This window comes from Leptosomus discolor, chromosome 2, assembly GCF_034619465.1.
Source record: "Leptosomus discolor isolate bLepDis1 chromosome 2, bLepDis1.hap2, whole genome shotgun sequence".
NCBI lineage: Eukaryota > Metazoa > Chordata > Aves > Leptosomiformes > Leptosomidae > Leptosomus > Leptosomus discolor.
The window spans coordinates 22760373-22781168 of record NC_141392.1 but is presented as its reverse complement, the minus strand read 5'-3'; the positions used below and the strand labels follow the sequence as shown (position 1 = coordinate 22781168).

At 45.9% G+C, this 20796-nt stretch overlaps 1 protein-coding gene across 1 annotated transcript; it reads right to left on the bottom strand.

Moving 5' to 3' along the window:
* Nucleotides 1–170: 170 nt before the first annotated feature.
* On the bottom strand, nt 171–19305 carry POLR1B (RNA polymerase I subunit B). Its single transcript, XM_086482238.1, has 15 exons — nt 19168–19305; nt 18885–19052; nt 16766–16912; nt 15681–15813; nt 14535–14671; nt 12433–12656; nt 10500–10671; nt 8675–8846; nt 7591–7872; nt 6853–6986; nt 6258–6428; nt 5472–5628; nt 3991–4187; nt 3330–3583; nt 171–1069 (listed from the first exon to the last, which is right to left on the bottom strand). Exons 1-15 carry the CDS (start codon nt 19303–19305, stop codon nt 187–189), a joined length of 3369 nt encoding a protein of 1122 aa, XP_086338364.1. The 3' UTR covers nt 171–186.
* Nucleotides 19306–20796: the final 1491 nt, after the last annotated feature.

Genomic DNA, 20796 nt, shown 5'->3' with positions numbered 1-20796 from the left:
GAGCCGCATTTCCTCGCCACACAGCTTGGCAACCGCCCCATCTCAATACAAACATCAAAATCAATCTTGCAGACGTCTGAAGAACCTGAGAACTGACTTAACGCTCAAAACCCGCAGGGGCCAAAGGCAGGACTGACACCTGCTTCCTCCCTCCCAGCTGCAACACCGCCGTGCCCAAGGACAGAGCTACTCCACGTTGAGCTTTGTTTTTATGTTCATGGCTGCCAGCTCTGCCACAAAGTAACGGAACACATGGGGCACAGGGACAACCTCAATGGTGTCCACCTCGCTGCAGACGGAGCAGGAGTACCTCCTGTTGCTTGTCACAGAGGAGGAGTGCGGCGGTTTCTCCAGCACAGGAGATGTCATGCTGCCGCAGCTCATGCAGACACAGGCTACGGAGCCGTCGGAGCAGTTGAACAGGCGGTCTTGCAGCAAGAAAGATGTGCCATGAGCCAGCAAAGCATCACGCTCCATCTCACCGAAGCGAATCCCACCTTCCACGTTCCTCCCCTTGATGGGCTGGTTGGTGACAGCGTCTCGAGGCCCTGTTGTCCTCACCTGGAACTTGTCCGAGACCATGTGGCGCAGGCGCTGATAGTACACCACGCCCACAAAGATCTCCGCCTCCAGCTCCAGGCCGCTGATGCCACTGTACATCTTTTCCGTCCCAAAGAAGTTATAACCTGCGCTCACTAACGTCTCACCGAAGTATTTCAAAGCGGAGTTCTTCTCGGTGAAGGTGAAGGGAGTGGCGTCATAGGAGACGCCGTGCAGCGCCGCTGACTTCCCTGCCATGCTCTCAATTAACATCCCAATGGTCATACGGGAGGGAAAGCCATGGGGGTTGAAGAGGATGTCTGGAACCATCCCGTCCTCCGTGAACGGCATATCCTCAACCGGCCACAGCTGGCTCAGGATACCTTTCTGTCCATGACGGCTGGCGAATTTGTCTCCAACAGTTGGATTTCGGGGAACCCTCACAGTGATGCAAGCCTTCTTGAATTTCCCAGTGCCACGGTCATTACTGCATAACCTGACGTTGTCTACAATGCCAACTTCCTTATTCCTGTGCAGGGGGAAAAACAATCATAGCAAAGGCATCAGGGGTGCTAATGATTTTTAGCTAGTGAAGGAAAAAAATAAAGGAAAAAAACCCCAAACCATTTCGTAAGTCTTAAAATGCCTTGGGACAACTGGGGAGCAACACTGTTCTGGAAAAGTACTGCTGAGTAGCAAGGGAGATCAGACTAAGAATTAAGAATAGGGGCAAGGAAGCAATACAACAGCATCACACAAGTGCCATTTCTTTGCTTTTTCTAACACTAGAAGCACAGCTACAGCTTTCAGGCGATCAGGGAGCGTGCCACCCGTGATTTAAAATAAAAATAATTTAAAACCTGGTTCATCTGTATCGCACTTTATTGGACAAACCACATCCCAGTGCCAGCTGTTTTGTGTTAAGGCAGCAGTCCCTCTCCCTACCCCCAGTAAATTCACACCATCTTGGTGGGATCCCAAATAAAGACCCATGTTCAGTGCAAAGCATAAAGTTCAGAGCAGGAAGGGAAGGGACAGTGTGAGCTGAGAGGGCTTTGCCAACAAGTGCCTTATTCAAGGGTGTGCTGCTTCTCCAGATGAACCCTCAGCCTGATGTTCCACATGCTCGGTGTCTGCTTAACTTGTTACAGAGCTTTCAGCCTGAACTCTCCACACGTTTTGAGACAACAGCTAAGGAATAAATACATTTTGTCCCATCTTAACAGGTTAAGGCTACTTTTCTTCTTCTCCTCTGAAGTCCTAATGAACAGAGTGTTTGCGGAAGGCCTGTACCTAAGTTTAGCTTCTGTTTCAAAACGATTATTTTTCTGTGTCCAAATGCAACCAGGGTACATGCCATCACAAAGAAAAAAAACACACAAAGAAAAAAAAACAACACTCGGAAAACTGTGCTTCATAAGCCTCTTCCAAGCTTATTCAAACTTTTGAAGTGAAAGCCTCTGACCTCCCCTCTTCCAAGCCATGCATAAACTCTAGCAGTGCACACAGCACTTATGACAGTAGGCAGGACCCCTTCTTAAGGGTCCCAGGTCTCTGGGGCAAACTGGGGGCAGGAGCCAACACAGACAGCTGAGAACCTCATCTCTCTGCAGGAACCTAAATAACTGATTTGGACCAAGAATGGACCAAAGCTGAATGGTACAGAGGTAGAATGGCTCTCTGGATAAGGAATCTGACACTAAGGCCAGGCTGGCATGAGAGAGCTGGGGAGCAGGTGCGCAGCGTGGGAGAGCCCAAGAGGCCACAAGCTCAAAGACAAGGCTGAGCTTACCGATCCCCTACCGCATGACGAATCTCTTAGCGCTGCTCTATGAACAGGACAACTAATTCTGTGAGTCCACAGCAGTCTCTCCAGCTAAAGGCCCCATCTGTTTTAGAGTAATAAACTGAGCCTTCCCAGTAATGCCAGTTAAATGCCAGTTACTGTGCTACCCAAGTGCTTCTCAAACTAATTTGCCTTCACAATGTGAATAACTACACAGCATTATCCTTGCTCTATCAATGCTGGAGAGACGCAGGTAAGCCCTGAAGTTGTATGGAGAACTGGGACTGCAGGACGCATTTAAATATATCCGGTTTTGTCAATGTTTTTGCTTCCCTTTCCTGAAAGGATTACAAGGATTTTAACAAAAGCTTCAGCCATCTTCTTTCAACTGAAGTTCAAAAACCTTACAAAACTTACCCCTGAAACATTCAAGCGGGAGGGAGGGGTGTAGCTGACATTTTACTATCCTAGCAATTTGGAGGCTGCAATGTTATTAACATTAAAATGCTCTTTGAACTCCTAATCCTGTAACAGCTTTGCTTACAAGGTTTTCTAGCAGGTCTCTGGGACCAGGCCCTTTGTTTTGGTTTTCTGTTTGGTGTTTCTTTGACACAAAAGGTGTTTTACCTTATGCGAGTCAATTAGCAAAAAGCTACAGAAAACAACTGTGGGGAATGGGGGGGGGGGGGGGGGAAACGGCCAGAGGAACAGTCCTTGGGAGACAGCAAAACATTTCTGCAAGCTTTCTTTTTACCAGCCTCAGAGTCTCCTCCTGGGGTAAGTCGGGCTCTGCAGCATACACTGGCTTAGAGAAAAGCTGTGATACATGCATGGGAGTCACCTACAACACAGACTTCATGCTCTCTCTGTCAAATATGGATGCTATCACACGAGGGGAAAAGGGAACACCTGGAGGAAAAGATACTGCTGCTCACCAGGGTCAACTGGTCTCATACGGCTCGCTGCTGAGAGGGCGGAGCCAGCAGTGACAAGCTGTACTTACGGATAGTATACAGTGAAGGTCTCCCCTGTGTTGAGGTTCATGAAGCTGTAGAAGGGGTCCCCAGGCTGTAGGATAGAGCCAACAAAAGGCAGTCCATCGGCATCCAGCTTCTCCATAATGTTTGGATCACCAGGCCTGATGCCAAATACTAAATTATCGCCTGCCCTGCTGGCTTTAAGGGAAAGGTCAATGCTCTCCATCTTGATAACACTTCCATAGGCAAACCCTCTCTGCCAGGAAGATTTGTTCACAATCTAAAGAGAAGCAACAAAGGCCTGTTAAGACTTGCTAATACCTTCAACAAAGAAAGCATTTCCATTCTGATCTCATGCTTACCTTTTTAACATTGTCTTCCTAACCAAAGCCTCCCAGCAAGACACCGTTCCAAAAGGCCCAAACCTCCTGCAACTCCAGTATTTTTCAATGCTGGAAGCCAAAACCTGATGCCTTGCACAGGGGAGCTGCGCTCTACTCCCAGTACCTCCAGCATCACCTGTGCTAACAGCTCTTAACCACTGTGCTCCTAGATCTGCCCTAACAGAGTCTGTGGACTAGCAGAAGTAGAAAATGGCCTCTTCTCAGCTAGGTACCACCCTTCTTCCCAGTCCCCCACATCAAATTCCCTTACAGGACAGCAGGATTCCTCCTTTCGGTGGCTTACCATTGCATCCTCCATGTCATAGCCGCTGTAGGAGATGACAGCCACAATTGAGTTGGTGCCGATCGGATAGCTGTCCATACCGTAATAGTCATACATGCTGGGCCGGACCAGAGGGCTCTGGGGAGTGTGAAGGTGGTACAGCTTGTTATCCGAGCGGTCCTTGTAGTTATAAACTGGAAACCCCATGGTTTGCTTTCCTATAAAGAAAGAAAGTTGGATTTATGCAGGATCAATTCAAAGTTAACCTATGTTTCATCCTCGTTAAGAAGAAAGTTGGAAATACTTACAATTTAGAGGGATTATCAATCTTAAAACCCTTGGAATTTAATAACTGCCTTAAGTCCAGCTATAAAAGTTTCTATGAACTACAACACTCATTCCTTTCATAGGATTTCATAAGGACTATTTGTAATCTTGTCTCTTCTGCAATTTCAACATCTCCAGTAAGGTTGGTGTGGTGTTTTTTTGTTTGGTTTCAGTAGCTTTTTGTTTGTTTTGGGTTTGGGGTTTTTCTTTGCATCTCCCCAGAGTTTCCCCATAGTGAGGCACACCTTACATATTTCTAGGCCAAAAAAGTGTTTGCTTCTGCAGTATAAATATATTGGCAAGGAAAACAACTTTTGAACATAGCCACATTGGTACTTTCAGAAAAGTATGAAAAAGTGGTAGCATTTTAAGGACATCTTTCTGCTGATATTGTCAGAAACATAATATGCTATTGATGCTATCGAGGCAATGAGACCTGCTCTCTTGAAGTGCCTACCCACATACTTTCTCTTAGCCTGCCTCTTTTTTTTTTTTTTAAAATAAGCTTCTTGCACATCGCTTGCACCTCAGCTGACTGAAACCCCCTACATACCCTATGACAATTTCTTTCACACAACCAAATAAATCAATTTAAATCTTTGTCAAATAGTTGTCAGAAAAAAACCCACGCTGTTGCCACAGTGCTGTTTTACTCTCTTGCAACAGATGCCTATAGTGAGTGTCCCCTCAACAGCTGCAGTGTCAAGACAGCAGTTGCTCACTGAAAACAGGTGGCAAGGAAACCTTACACTAACTACTGCAGAGCATCTATTGTAGCTACCAGTCAGAAGCAGGTTAACCTCTGCTGGTTGTGGGGATGAGGGCTGCTGGCAGCACAGTCGTCAGACAGTAAGACCACCAAACAGCTGGTGCGGTGCCCTTCACTTGTCCGTATGATCAACAACACCAAGTTAAGGAAAAAAAAACCCAAAAAAACCTTACTACAGGCTTAAGGAAGGTAACACGCGTGCAACAAGGTAGAGCTGCCCACTAGAAGGCAGCCAGGATAATAATTGTGACTTCATTTACTTTGCCACGAAAAAAATGGCTGTTAATCAACCTCAATGCTGAAACAACAGCTGAGAAAAGCTGTTATTTGAGAATGCGGGAAGACACACTGGAAAAGACATGCAAGAAATTTCTTCCCTCTCCCTCGCCCAGGGACTTGCAGTTACCCATCTGACACTGGTACATGTTTCGTGGACTTTGGTTGTGGTCAGAGAAGGGGATGAGGTTGGCCACCACACTCAGAATGCTGTGAGGGAAGAGCTCCTGGTGAGTGGTCATTCCGGGCACCACCTCCGACTCCAGCGAGGCCACGTTCATGAAGATCTGCAAGCATCAAATTGGACACCGCTCGTTTGCTTCCTTCTTTTAAAGGGAAGGAAGCAAAACAAAGCTGCCTCCAATGTTTTTTTATCCATTTCAGTCTTAGCTGTGGTCCTTGTCTGCACTTTAGTGTATCAACAGGCGAGACAGACATCGGACAGCTGTTAAAACTACCTATCATAATCACAGGCCGACTGCAAGGAAAGCAAGTCTGAAAGTACAAAACTGCAGTAACACATTCTCCTTCCTGTCGCCCATTTCAGTTGTTCCAAACGGTCAATTTCCCAGGCAACCCACTGCTTTACTGCCCAGGGGCCATCTGGAGAACATAATGTAACACAAGATGAGACAGCACACACAAGATAGCAATCCCACACCTCTAAAGCTTGACTAAGTTAACACAGCAGATTTCAACATCTCAAAAAGATCCCTACAGTTCATCTAAAACACCTACTGGAAACCAAGTAGCAGGAGGTGAGAAAACCCTTTTGCCACCTATTCTCGCTCTTCAACACAAGCTCCCCAAGTCCCATCCTCAGCTCCTTTCATACATATTTTCCAAAACATTGGTTTGGACACTGGATGCCTCTTGTAATAGTCAGAGTTTTATAAAGGAAATATACAACCCCCACCTGTTCCAGAGTACCAATCCACTCATTCCTTCCATAGAACAGGTTTCTGACAGGCCGCACCATTCTGCAAGGGGTAGTAAAAATGAACAACCCAGGATACAGACTGGGTTTTCCTGTCATTGGGATAAGGACCACTTCTGCCCGTGCAGGAAATCTCTTCTCTTGTGTTATCTGTTTGTGCAAAGAAATACCAATTTAGAAACATAAACCAAGGCTGGTTTAGTTAAGCTGCATCCAATAGGCTACACAATGAAAACAACCACAGGAGTAGCTACTAATATAAAATGGTGGAGAAAATATTTTTAAAATACTTTTAGAAAGATCTCCACCAAGACAAGGACAGAATATGTCTATCTTATCAAGAAAAAAATTTCTTCTAAAAATGATGATTTCATAAGCCAACAGACCAAACATACAGATATAAACAAGAGAAACAGAAAAGCCCACCCCCATACCACCGTACAACCACAGATAACTTACTGGGTCAGATTTAAAGAAAAAAAAAAAAAAGGGGGAAAGTTTAAAAAAAGGTTCCAATCATATGACCACTGCATATTGAGGATGTATAGCTAAGAAACGTTTCAAACAAGACAACCTTGAAACGGCGGAGGGTTTCTGCAATCTCAGGAGCCAGCTCCCATTCTACCCAGCCCACCACAGAGCCGTCCAACACAACTCTGTAACACTGCGCATAAGGCTTGCTTGGAGTTGCATCAATGGGGGTGACACCTGTGAGAAGAGGGGGTTGGCAGAAGGAGCAGCCAAAAAAGCAAACAAAACACAGAAGTTATTTCTGCAGGAAGCCTCAATCCACATCAAAAAGCTTTCTGAAATATCAGAAAATTCAGACCTACAGGGTAAAGCTATAGAGTACTTAATGGAAAACATAAAACATGCACAACTAAGAATGCCATTCCCCTCCCCATTTTTCTGATTGAAATAAAGATTCATTCCCATTATTGTGGTAATCACAAGCGAGCTGCAGTTCAATTCATGTCACCAGCAGCATCACAAAGTCACTGCTTGGTCCAGTTTCTTAGAGCTCTACTGCGCAATTCCTTGTGCTTAAGTGAACATCTTCACTGCCGCACACAGCTAAGAGACATTTACCTTGAACTTTATACTCTCCAAAAGGTTGACACGCCTATGTAAGCAACGTGCTACTTACAGCTAAGCAGAAGCACAGTAAGTACAGGTTTAACCTGATTTCACCTTCTCAGGTTAACAGCGTACAGTGATGGTATCTGGAGAACCTTTCCCAGACATGGGTTTGCAGGGCAGAAAGGTAAAAAGGAAGATTGCTTCATTAAATGACCAAGCCAGTAAAGCCTACCTAGGGAACATAACAAAGGTGGAATGTCTGTCACGGGCACCATCTCTGTCACTATTTCACACACCGCCGTCATGTGGTTCATCAGACCACAGGGTTCTCCATCTGGGGTGTCTACAGGGCACAGGAACCCCCAGGATTCGGGCAGCAGCTTGCGGACGGTTGTAGTTCTCATCTGGGAAAATGCTGCCCCTCTGTGTACGCAGCGGAAGTGGGAAAGGTAGCGAATGAAATTCAGCTTGTCTGCCACCACACACAGACCGCTGTCCTGTAACATGCCCAGGCCTTGGGAACAAAATTGAGATTTATGTTGGGATGTCATCCAGCTTTAACAAATGCAGTATGATGTTACAAGGCAGTTTCTGATTTTTCACTGAGGAGCCCCAAAGGTGCTCACATAGGATCCCAGCAACCAAGAGCACATGTGCTGTTGCCTGTGCACAGGCCACTCGGTGACCTAGACAGTTTAAATTCCAAGCCACTGCTTAAAATCAACTCCTTTTAGAAACACGTGAAAGTCATTCCCAGTGAGGCAACTTGGGGATTTGCAACTGGTACTTTTTAACTGAAATTCCGTGGCCTTCTAATCTTACTTCCTTTTCTAGAGGGCATTCCATGATGACATCATCACACTAGACACTTCAGGGAAGCACCAGGTAAATTTGAAATACACGTTAGTGAAGCTGTTTCTCTCCATTTAAGCTCACATGACCAGTGGGGTAGTCCTGACAAACAAATGCCCCTTCTCTGTCTTACACTGCACCTTCTACGAAGAAATAATCTTTGGGGAAGCAAATCAAAATGTGGTTGCTGTTTCGGACAACGCTAAACCCAGTTTTAATGATTTATCTGGGTAGAGGCTTTGCTTTAATAACTAACCCGTCTATACCAATGCATAAAGTCTATGCTTGAGGAGAAAACTTGCCTTTTTCCTGAACTATCCCTTTCCTCAAACTTCTTTCATTAATTCAGTTACAGTGTACAATGTCTGCATACAAGCAGTTGCTTTCAGTTAAGAGCTTAGGTTTATGTTGTTTTTCATTCTGTTTAGCAGTGAAAAAAAAGGCTGCTTAAGCCTGAAGATTACCGGTTTTAGATCGCAGGTTACCAGTTGCAAGAAGATATTCAAACGGCTTGGAAAAGTCTGCTGCCAGGTTGAATGCCTTCACCAAGCTGTCTGTATTTATGCTGATATCTGCCTTTTCTGTTCTTTTCTCCAAAACGAATTTAACAGATTGCAACCAGCTTTCAAGCCTCTCCTACGGTTTAAAAGTGAGAGATTCAAATTTAAACCAGGAAAATAAAGGCTCAAGTTAGAACTTCACAACAGTTGCATGTGCTACAGAAATCCTCTGAAATCAGCAGGATGGACAACTTTTAGTGAACTGACAGTTTTTCAGCCATATTTTCCATACTGACTTAATTTTATCAAAATGCTGACAGCATCTGCAAGGAAAACACCCATCCAACAGCTTAGTAATCACTTCCACCCACACCAGCGATGAGTCTGGCAAGTGAAGTACAGTAACAGAATTTCACAAAGAACAAACAAAACCCAGAAATTGCACCTATGTACCAAAAAGCAGAAACTGTACCTACAATCTGACCACAAGAATAACTCCACCGATTAGCTTGCTAAATACAGTGACGAAGTAAAACCACATTACAAAGTAAGTTTAGATACTAAAACTTGAAGGCCATGGACACAAGAGTATTTAAATGTTGCTGAGACAATCTGAGATAGTGGACTGGATTTTCACTTTAACTATAATTTTATTACTGCTGTCATCTTAGATAATAGACAAAAACAGGGAAAAGGACATAAGATACCAAACAATGCTTTGAATTCCACTATTCACAGCCACACTGTGCCTGCTGTATGCTCTAGTCTGTTTAGGGTCTTTGCATTCAACAAAGGGACTGTTAACTCACTCCTCTGCTGATCTGACAGGGCCAGGCAGGAAAGTAACCTTTTCTGGTTCCTGGTGGCAGTTCCATATAGCACCAAAATGCTTCACAGAACTCACTTTATGTTATCTTATTTCTAAACCCACTGAAAACACTCAAGCAGTAGAGAGGTTTTAATAGTCTTTCAACAAAACCTGCTAAAGACAATTTTGGCTAAAATGGAAAAGTTAAAAAAAAAAAAAAAAGAAAAAAAAAAAAAAAGAAGAGTTATTAGAAAACTCAGGGAAGTGTCTTTACTTGGGGACGGGAACTACTATTCCACAACAATTTTCATGGGATACTCAAGCTTCTGAACAAGCATACTTTCCTCCCAGCATCCTAAAATGAGGAAACCCTAGAAACAAACTGAATTCATATTGAATTGGAACAGATTAGGAAACCACATTTTTACATCATCAGTAATAAATTAACTGTGCAAGTCAGAAGCATGTATTAACTTCCTGATCTGTAAAGGAATTTAAAGACAGGAAAGTGATGACAACATCGTGAGTCACCACTTTTGGAAGATGGGGGGGTTTCAGTTATTTTCTTGCACAATTGCCATGTGAAACTGCAGCAACACCACAACATGGCAGATCTTTACCACTCCTGTATCAACCAATACAACAGAAGTATGCTGTTTCAAAACCCTCTTCAAACACCAGAAGGATCGGTATTCCTCCTTCCTCAGACTCCCACACCCTGAACAGGGCACTTTCATTTGCTCTGGAAGGCTTTGTACAGGCTTTTCTTCAGCGTACTTAGCGCCCTATACTGAGACAGCCAAGCCTTCCTCAACTACACTGCCTGGTTACACTACATCCAGCACTCTCTCAACCATCATAGCATATCCAGGCTCCCTGCTCTTCACTCTGGCTCCTGCACTTCTCCTGTCCCCATGGTCACTATGGGGTCTGGACCAGATGACCGTTACATTCACAGGCTTAAACCCCTTGAAACCTTACCTTTAAGAACATAAGGAAAAGCTGTCCTGGGGTAAGCACTTCTTGATTCATCAGACTGTCTGGATTATCCTCCATGCACTCCCCTTTGGCAAAAGCATACAGCTTCCGGGTCATCATGCAGAGCAGGTAGAACTTTTCAGTTCTGTTTGTCAGGTGTATGCAGATACACTTGCTGGAGGAAGAGAAAGAAGGAGGACAACTAACACTGTCTCTTCATGCTAGCTGCTCTTCACGTTTCTCCTAAATAATCACAAACTTTTTTTTTTTTTTGGCTAAAAAGCCTAACAAGGCACAAGCTTTTCCAGTTGCCCTCAGTATTATATGAAAATTCCAAGGAATAATAATTAGAAACCTCCCACAGACTGAGCTGAAAAGTTATCAACTTGTCTTTTTAAGAGGCTAGTTTTGTTAAGGATATACCTGATTGATTAGATGAAGGTGAACCTTGTGAAAGATTGATTTGACACACACCCACGTTAGATGTCCTTATAAGTACACAGTTTATGTAAACAGATATTTGAGTCAGGGTCAGTCAGTAGATGAGGTTTGCGTGTTATTTTACAGTAACTATTACACCAATCATACACACGCACATATCCACATACATGCACCCTACCCCAAATCTGAGCTGGAAGCTGCTAGCAAACCACAAAACATTTCTGTTAACACTATCAGTGTCCTGCCACAGAAAGCCCAAATCTCCACTGCTATCAGCCACGTGTGGAAAACTGTGGGCTGAACAACACTCTAGCACAAGCAAAACGAAAGGCCACACCTAATTCCCACTAAAGCTGATCAACTGCTTTCCAAGACACTTGAGATCACTTGCTCTCCAAGACACAAGTGCAATAGTCTTCCATCAGCACACAAGGATTTTTTTCAGCTTTTCACTACTGCTCTACACTGCCCTCTGCTGAAGCCTTCAGAACTTCACCGCAAAGCACGACAAAACTCCGAAGGCAGGTTCTGTCCAAACAAGTCACAGTTCTAGCACTCTCACGCACAGGGTGCACCCCAATTAACATTTTCACTGTTCCTCCTCTTTATCTCCTCACGCTGACGCAAATAAGGTGTACAGAACATATCAGAGAGAAAAAAACAAACCAACCCCAAACCAAACAGATCACCAACCAGAATATTTAGAAATAAGAAAATCACAGTAGTTTTAACTTTCTTGAAATTATCCACTCACATTTCTCAGCACAAAGTTCTGTACTTCCAGCTTGTTTATGGACTTTTAAGCACCCCTCTGAGGCACCTGCAGGCTGCCTTTGTGTTTCCAACCTCCCTGGCCACCTGCTATTTACAAGTACTCAAGGACTTTGGCACCCCAAATGATCCTTTTAATTTGCTAAAAAAACCTCTCAAAGAGCAAACACCTACTTTACCAGAAAAAGAAATCATTTAGTGAATGCCTGTCACACTGACAGTCTCAAAGCCAGCTCTTCCGTTCCTTTCTAACTTGTTCCACGGAAGAAGTGGAAGTGCCTAATTTCTACCGTTTTAAAAGATAAATGTACTCCTCATCATAGTTGCCAACGACTGCGTGAAACTGATAAAGTGCCACAAATTGCAGTACTTCTGTGCAACAAGTAGAACCTCCAGCAGCTGCAGACCTAACTTTAACCTTCTCTTCCTTTATGTTTTTCATCAAATACATCAGAAAATCACATCTAAATAACAATTGATACCCTCTCCTGAAGCCATTTTGGGGATATTTGTTAAATACATTAAAATACATATTTCTGCACACCACAAATACAGATTACCGTATTATCCTGGAGTCCCACCAAAAACTGGCCACTGGCTATCATTTTATAAATGCATGCAAAAAACCTAACAGTGTGATGTAACCTGGCAGAGTACTCTTAAATCTGCCTACAGTTTCAATACAATTACACTGAATCACAGTCCTGTGTGTGTACATACATACTTCAAAATGAAATCTGCAGCCTGTTCATTGCTGTACCACTCAGGAAGGTTAAGTTTTACTCTGAAGCTCTTTCCCAGGTATTCGAGGACGTTTTGCTGTGTCAAACAGCCTGCATCCACTACCGCTCTCATCATCTCAGTAACGCAATTCATGTAAAAGGTGTCACCTTCCTTGTCTTTGACCAACTCTTCAAAAATCTGGTAGTCTGAGAAATTAACTAATGCCTGCAAGACAGAAGTGTATCAGATCAGAAAAACAAAACAGTCATAGCAACATCTGGCCATAAAATACAGCAAAAGCACTAGGGCACCCCACTGATTTAGGTTTTCAGTCCTCTGCAAACACCCTTCCACCACACCAACTGAAAAATACTGTGGGGTTGAGGTGCTTAGAGTAATGCAGGAGATATTCACACCCTAATGATAACCACAAGTACTCCCAATCCAATGAGATCCTTGGAAAAAACCAAACTTGCAGCCTCTAAATTAACAGGCTTCTCTTGTTTAGGTAAGATTTACTAGTATCTTTACAGAATGAGCTCACTTAGAAACATTAATTTAATCCACCATTGTCTCAAGCTACTCCTTATCCTCAGGCAACCCAAAAGGCAATTTGGCCTTTTGACGAAGGATGTTAGAATGAATTCACTTCAGTTTCAACACTTCATAGACTAAAGCTCATACTTAAATGCCATGTTCTTAGCTCTTGGTGTTATAGTGGTTTCCTAGTTGTTTCTTGAGGATTTCATGAGGATTAAGCAAATACATTGTCCCCCAATGACTTCTGTATTTACTGACAAATGTGCCTCATCTTTAAGTAAACTATCTGTTCCTTGCATTTAAGTAGGCTTCAAAATGTTCACGAAAAATTGAAGGCTGCATGAAAAAGACACCAAGGCATTTTTCTTTATGAAAGGGGGCAATGTCAGCTCAATTCTGCTGCTTGGTAATCATGACACATACAATTTGGAAGCAGCCAGAGCACATGCTGCCTCTTGTCCAGCAGAGGAGAGCACTGGGATGATGACACTGCAAGAAGAAACCGGAATTAGAGCTAGAACAGAAGTGCAGAGGGGCTGCAGTAGCGGCAGCCTGCTGCAGTGGGACTGGCAGAGATCGCAGGAAACCAGGACAGAACTGAACTTCACTGACGCAGAGGGGGATGCAAACCCATAGAGAGTGACTTCTTATGGAAGAAGTCGAACTTCAGACAAACTTGGCCTAAGATCTCACGAGCTACCAGAACGTCAGTACAATTCCTTCGCATATTAAAACAACAGGTAATCAGTTACTTTTGGCAACAAAAATTGAAGAAAAGCATTGAAGAAACAGTGAAATGCGTTGTACAACAACAATAACGTGAATACAGCAGGTTGAAAAAAAGATACAAATTCACCGAGATTGATTTACATGATGCTTCTATCATGTACTGCCAAAGGCCTCTGATTTGCTCTAACACTTTGCTGCAGGAAAAATACACGGCTGAAGTACTCTGGCTCTGCCCCTAGAGAAAGCATGCTTTTAGAGGAGAATTTTAAAAGTCTTGGCTCAAGTAAAACTTTTGCCTGCTATACAATGATATACAATATACAATTATATCCATCAAATGTGCTCAAATAGATCTTTCCAGATCTTCATTACTTACAGTTCCAATCAGCATTTTGTTTTCCTCCTTTAAAAAAAAAAGCCAGCTCACTGGTTTACTTTCAGATGGGACAACCTGACTTTAACAACTAACGTTATTCACTCACTGAATGCTCAGCTTTCATTCTGTTTTAAAAAGATTTCTGAGATCTTTCACATTGGATGGCAAGCTCTTACACCCTTCAAGAGCTATTCACCCAGAGCATTCATTAGCAAAAAGCCATGAAACCCCTTCGTACCTCTCCCCTCCTCTCTTGACCCTGCATACACTTCTCCGCCACAGCCAAGTGTTATATTACAGGCATAGGATCGGTTTGGACTATAGTTCTTCAACCAGTATAGGAAGGATGACTGAAAATACTTAATATAGAACTAGGTCCTTCTCATTACTTAAGTAAAAACGCTTAGCAAAACTGCTGTATTTATTCAACACAGAAAGCAGGAGCATTAGTTGTTTACCTTCAGAGCAAATCCCAAGGGAAGGAAGAACAACTCTTTCTGAAAAATGAAATTCACCATGACACAACCATTTTCCAAGTAGTGAAGGTTCATATTTATTGCGGTGTGCTCATCCTTAACACAGTGCATCACTACTCCTGCAAAAATTGACACAAGCAAAGACCAACATGAGCTGTACAAAACCACTCGGCTGCATTGCTGTGACGTGCCTGAGCAAGTGTGAGACAATTCATGAGAGAAACTCCGGTACTTCATGGCTGAGAACACAAGGCAGATCACTGGTTTCAGCATCAATCTCCCATTTCAAATAAATACACCAGCTCTATTCAGTTCTTAGCGGACAAATGTCTCAGGACAGCCACCACACGTGGAAGATGCATACAGTTTTTCAGAAAAGGAAAGCCCCAAGCCTCATTATTCTGTCTGTAACCTTAGGCTATAAGACACAGCAACACACAAGCACTCTTCCTAATTGCACTCTGGGTCAAGTCTTCACACATTCATGTTTGGACAGCACCGCTGAAGCAGTGTTTCCTGGTCCTGTCCTGTGCTATCCACTGCAGGACAAAGAAAAATAACACAAATGGGACCGTTTAAACTGGCACTGCCTCAAAATTAATGTGGGACTACAGCATGTGCTCAAGCACCACAGTTCAGTCAAATCAGCACCTGGTAACACACAAGTTTAAAACTGTAACTTTTCTGCGTTAATTAAATTTCAAACTCATTTTACTGAGTATACATGACAAAGGTATGGGACAGCCAAGAATCTAGTTAATCTGCTTCATGTAAATTAAATCTGCCATCTCAAAGTATGGATAAACAAAGACTATGCAACAAGTTCAGCAGTTCACAGTGACTTCTACCGAAGGCAGCGTTTGAGTTACACTTTCCACATAACAGAAGGTTACATGCACTGCAAGGCCTGGAATCCTCACTCAGCATGGGCAGCTCAGACAGCTCCCACAAGGCCAGAACTGCACAGTTATGGTGGTGGTGACCCCTTATTTTTATATGTAATAAAAATATAAACGTTATACAAGAGCTACACCAAAACAAACTACTGAAAGCCAGCTATAGATGGTCACTCCTGTTTGTCCTCAAGTAGTTACTAGCAGGACACTGCAGGAAACCTGTTCACCTTACCGTACTCTGTGAAACCAGGGCCTCTGTTTTTCCATTTGTGTCTTGTCATTGCAAGAGGGAAATTTCGCCTGGGCATAATCAGCATCCTAATGACTTTTTCTAAGCCATTAATTATAAAGTAGCCTCCCATTTCCTGTCAGAAGAATAAAGATCATTCTAACGTGCTTAGAAATTCACAACTCATCATTTTAAGTAAAAGACGAAAATGCCTGCATTACATGTTAACAAACATTTAATGCTTCAACTATGAAACACGTAGGAAGACGTATGTTTCAGCACTGCATTTGGGAAGGCTGCACTCCTTGCCAGTGACTATTAAGTCTAAATGTAGCATACAGTGCAAGGAAAATGATACATGTTCCACAATTCAAAGGAAGACAGAAAGAAAGAACCCAAAAACACCAGTGCCACCAAAGAGATGACATAAATCCTCTGAAGTTCTCATTTTGAGTTTATACACCAGAGGGATCTTCAGTGCAGAAAACCTCTTTCTGGTCACATACAAGCTTAACACCGATAAACGTATAGCTCCTCAAAGGGCATGCCATTTGATAAAGAGTTTTTTTCAAAACGAAGGTCCAAGTGGCACATTAGGGTGGCAGCAATAGCACGCCACTGTAGATTTTCTTTCATAGTTTTCTCACTCTTTGTGAGCATAAAATATAGCACAAAATAATTCTCTATTCAATTCCTCACAGCTGACATGCGACTTGGGAGATGAGGAAAAAGCTGCAGGAGACAACTGAGAATGAAAATGTCTCTTTCAACACCTGTTCTCCAAATCTTTGTCTCCACAGAGGCCCACTCATAGCTACACAGGCCCAGTTGCCAGTTAGCAGTTGAGAAGCTGTATACTGGAACTGTAGGTACCAGCAGCAAACAGATCCCTGGATTCAAAGACAGCTGTGACTGCAAATTTTTCGAGGTGCTCTCTGGAACCACCATAAATAAGGTACATCCACCAGAGAAAATAACAAGTCAAACTTGAAATAAAATAAAAATGCTCAAGTTCTGTAAAGAGAAGCTGGCCTGAGATACCGGTCATGTAAAATGTAGATTTTCCTGACCCACAAAATCCCCATTACCTCTTCCTCCTCATGGTGCTGTATGAGCTCTTGTGGAGGAAGATTATAGAGGTTGCACAACTTGGACTTCACCATGATTGGAATATACCCCAGGGGCTGTTTAACAGTCTCTTGTGGCACGCCATTCACTGACCAGCTGATGTCAGCCTGAAACAACACAACGCAAACAGTGAGCAAATTAAGTTGCCCTTTTAATCCTTCCTGCTACATTAACTGTACATTTAATATAACCACAATCTGCTTAACAAAATTCTATCACTGTAAAATGGTAATAATGATAACAAACTAGTAGATATATGCATAAAGAGTACTCCATGGAGAAAAGTCAACACAGGTTTACAGAAGAAAATCGCACAAGTCTAGAACTAGGTAAGGAAGCTGCTAGCACAGTGAACAAAGTTGATAGTCTACTTTGCCTTTCAGACCCTCCAACAGAGCAGCCTAAATAAAAAAGGCAGCCACAGGATAGGCAAGGAAAACTCAAAAGTTAAAAAAAAAGTTAAAAGACAAAGTAGAAGAAAACAGAAACTGCTCAATGAAGGACATCCACGCTACAAGCCTGCAGAGACTTTCCTAAGACCTGTTCACTTAACAGGCTCACAAGCGATCTGAAAAGGGAGAAAGAAAGCATGTGTGAAACAACAAGATCTGGCACTGGGTCTGCAGAAGGACCCTGACTGCAAGAAACAACATGACGAAATGCACTGTGGGAGCAAACAATCCTAACTTTATACACAGAACAACAGGCTTTAAAAGAGCTGCTGCTGCCACGAAGGGAAGAAACAGCAGCATTGCAATACAAAAGCATTGCTTCTACACCTGGCAACAGTTAAAAGACTAAATTGAGCCTTAGGAATTACTAACAAAGTGAAGGGAAATGTCGCTGTGCCCTTTTAAATCCACGCTGCAGCCTTACACCAAGACCTCTGCACAGAGCTGGTCTCCAGCTTAAGCAATGACTAAAGGTACAAAGTGGCTCCCGTGTGAGTAGCCGCTCAGCAGACCGGGGCTCGCTTCCCACCTTGGGGAAGCCTGAACTGCAGAAAGAATTTGAGGGAGGGGTATGTGGTTAAAGACAGCACGGTGGAAGCCGGGAATGATGACACACACACTGCTTCCAGCTGTGCAGTGGCAAGGAGGGGACAGATCGACCAATCTGTCCCAGCACAGGCAGCACAGTACCTTCTGACACAAGCAACAGCAAAGTGTTTTGTTCCAAACATCTACATGGGTTGAAAAAAATAATCAAACAAACAAACACTGGAAAAAAAGATGGGAAAAAAATTCAGGTATGGACAATAAAAGCATCTCTAGCTCAAGAAAATCTAAGAGCCACTGGGAAAAAGGCTGTGAACAACCTGCGACTGCCCCACTTCCATGTTCAGGTAAGATACTGTGCTTACAGTATCTTTTATCGCTGTAGGTTGTAATGCTTCAGACACAGAAAAAAAAAAAACCTGAAATTGCAAGCAAGCATTCTTTTGCACTGGGTACCTCATGCAAACCGACAGCACTGACAATTACACAATTTTAACAGAAAACAGCAATGGCTGTGCAATCCTTTCACAGTGCAAAGGAAAGTATTTGCTGAGGATGCTGCTTCTTCTCCAGGCAAATTTCAGAGCAACTCAGAAAAATTATGAGCATAGGATATGAACAAGACAGATTTATAACTCTGGATTTCCGTAAGGGAGGAACACTGCTTTTGAAACCCGTCTTCCTGCAGGAGCAAGATTTGGATTGTCACGCTCTGTAGGATGACACGAGTCTCCTTCCAAGGCCGGCCTGATGGCAAGGCAGATTTGACAGCAGAGTAAAGCACACGGCTGGGGTCCCACGGCAAAGAAGGGCAGCGGAGACGGGGACCTGCTACGAGCTCGGTTTGAAGGGAAGTTTGAGCTCACACTTCACCGACACCCCAGACTCCAGCGGGACAGAGCTCCTAGAAATCCCCCCCGGGGCAGGCGAAACCGGCAAAGGGTCTTTAACTAGAGCCCACAGACAGGGGCGAAGGGCTCGGAGGGCTCCGCGCCCCACGGGAGCGGCGGCCTGGGGCCACCCCGCGCGGCACGAACGGGACGGGACGGGGCGGGGAGGGCGGCGGCAGCCGGGCACTTACGGCGATCCTGCCGCGGTAGGTGCTGCGGAGGCCGCGGCACTCGGCGGGGAACACCCTCCTCTCCTGGCACACCGTCCCCGCCGGCACGGCAGGGGGGGCGATGGACACCCCCGCCACCGCCAGCGACACCCGGCTGTCCTTCAGCGCGAACTCCAGCGGGGAAAGATCCTGCAACGGCACCGGGTGAAGCGCGGCTCAATGAGGGAAGGGGGGGGGGGGGGGCGGGGGAGCCCGCCGGGAGGGTCCGACCCCGCGCCACCCCCGCCCCGTTCGCCCCCCAAACCTGCACGGCGCGGTAGACGCCCTCGCTGACGGCGTAGTTGAAGGACTCGATGTGGGCGCCGGGCAGGTTGAGCCGGGCCGCGCTGCGCCCCGGCGGCCGCGGCCGCAGCCGGTGCGGGTCCCCGCCGCGCCCCGCCATGCCTGCCCCGCGCCAGCGCCGCCGCCTCGCGCCGCCTCACGGGAAACAGCGGGGGCGGGGGCACGGGCACGCGGCGCCTCACGGCACGGGGGGCTCGCCACCGCGCCGCCAGGGGGCGCTGCGGCGCCCACGGCCACGTGCGGGGAGCGCGCCTGCGCACAACCACCGCCCTGCGCGCCAGTGCCTTGCGCCTCGGGGGATGCCCGGGCCTGTGCCCCGCCGCCACCCCCAGCCGTGTCCCCCCGTTCCTGCCCCCTACCCTGTGCCCCGCCGCCACCCACAGCCGTGTCCCCCCATTCCTGCCCCCTACCCTGTGCCCCGCCGCCACCCCCAGCCGTGTCCCCCTATTCCTGCCCCCTACCCTGTGCCTCACCGCCACCCCCAGCCGTGTCACCCCATTCCTGTCCTCTACCCTGCCCCTCACCGCCACCCCCAGCCGCGTCCTCTCATTCCTGCCTCTCACCCTGTGCCCCACCGCCACCCCCAGCTGTGTCCCCCCATTCCTGCCCCTCACCCTGTGCCTCGCAGCCACCCCCCAGCCATGTCCCCCAGAGCTATGCTCCCCCCACAGCGGGTACTCCCAGCACTGTGTCCCCAGCCAGCTGCACCCATGTCCCCCAGAGCCCGCCTCCACTCCCAGCCACATTTGCCCCGGTCCCCTGCAGCAGCGGTGGGGAAGCTATGACACCCCACCCACCCCACATCAACTCCCTGCCGCCTCCACATGCCTGGACCCCCAAACAGCCCCCTCACTCCCCAGCCCCTGCTGGCTTTGGGATACCCCTGGGGCATGAGGCCAGCATCCCTCATGCCATGCTGTTGTCTCACATGTCACCCCAAGGTGAGGAAACCTCTGCTGTGGGGCCGGGCAGGCTCCTGGGGTGCCGCATGGCAAGAGGTCAACGCTCACCGCAGGTGCCCGCAGGAAGGTTTCCTGGGGGACCTGGCCCACTGCCCCAAGGAAACACCGCAGGCTGTGGAGTTTGCATGTTTTAATGATGGTTTAGGAGAGAGGTGGATAGAGACGCTGGAGATCCACGCGCTCGGGCACCTGCTGGCCCCACACGCACATGCTGACGTGAGAGCAGCTGGGGACACGACCCAGAGCCCGGCAGGCTACAGCTCAGCAGCGCCATATGCACCCCACCCTCAATACCAGGGTTTTCTGAGGGCTGCCATAGCGGACACTGGCAATGAGACATGATTATGAACTTACGTACAGCACAGCATTGCTCTGCTGGGGGAGAGCTGCATGTGGAGAACAAGAAATGCTGGGAGCAGGGACATGCAAGCAGTCCTGAAGGGCGCTGGTCACAGCAAGGCTGGGAAACCAGGCCACCTGGATGAAGCAGCTTTTGAGCCTTTCTTACAACTTCTCTGGTGTTTTCCATGGGCTGTGGCAGACCACCGGATTTTGGCAGGAGCACAATAGCTGTTGCATGGTAATCATGACTAATCTGATATGAGACAAGTCACGTGGGAGTTACCTGA

Bases quoted from the DNA above. Each gene is read 5' to 3' on its own strand.
- POLR1B (XM_086482238.1), bottom strand. From the start codon at position 19,305: ATGGCGGGGCGCGGCGGGGACCCGCACCGGCTGCGGCCGCGGCCGCCG. The intron at 3,584-3,990 runs GTAAGCCACCGA...GCTTCTCTTTAG, and splicing joins ATGACATGGAGGATGCAATG to ATTGTGAACAAATCTTCCTG. The intron at 1,070-3,329 runs GTAAGTACAGCT...CCCCCTGCACAG, and splicing joins ACCTTCACTGTATACTATCC to GAATAAGGAAGTTGGCATTG.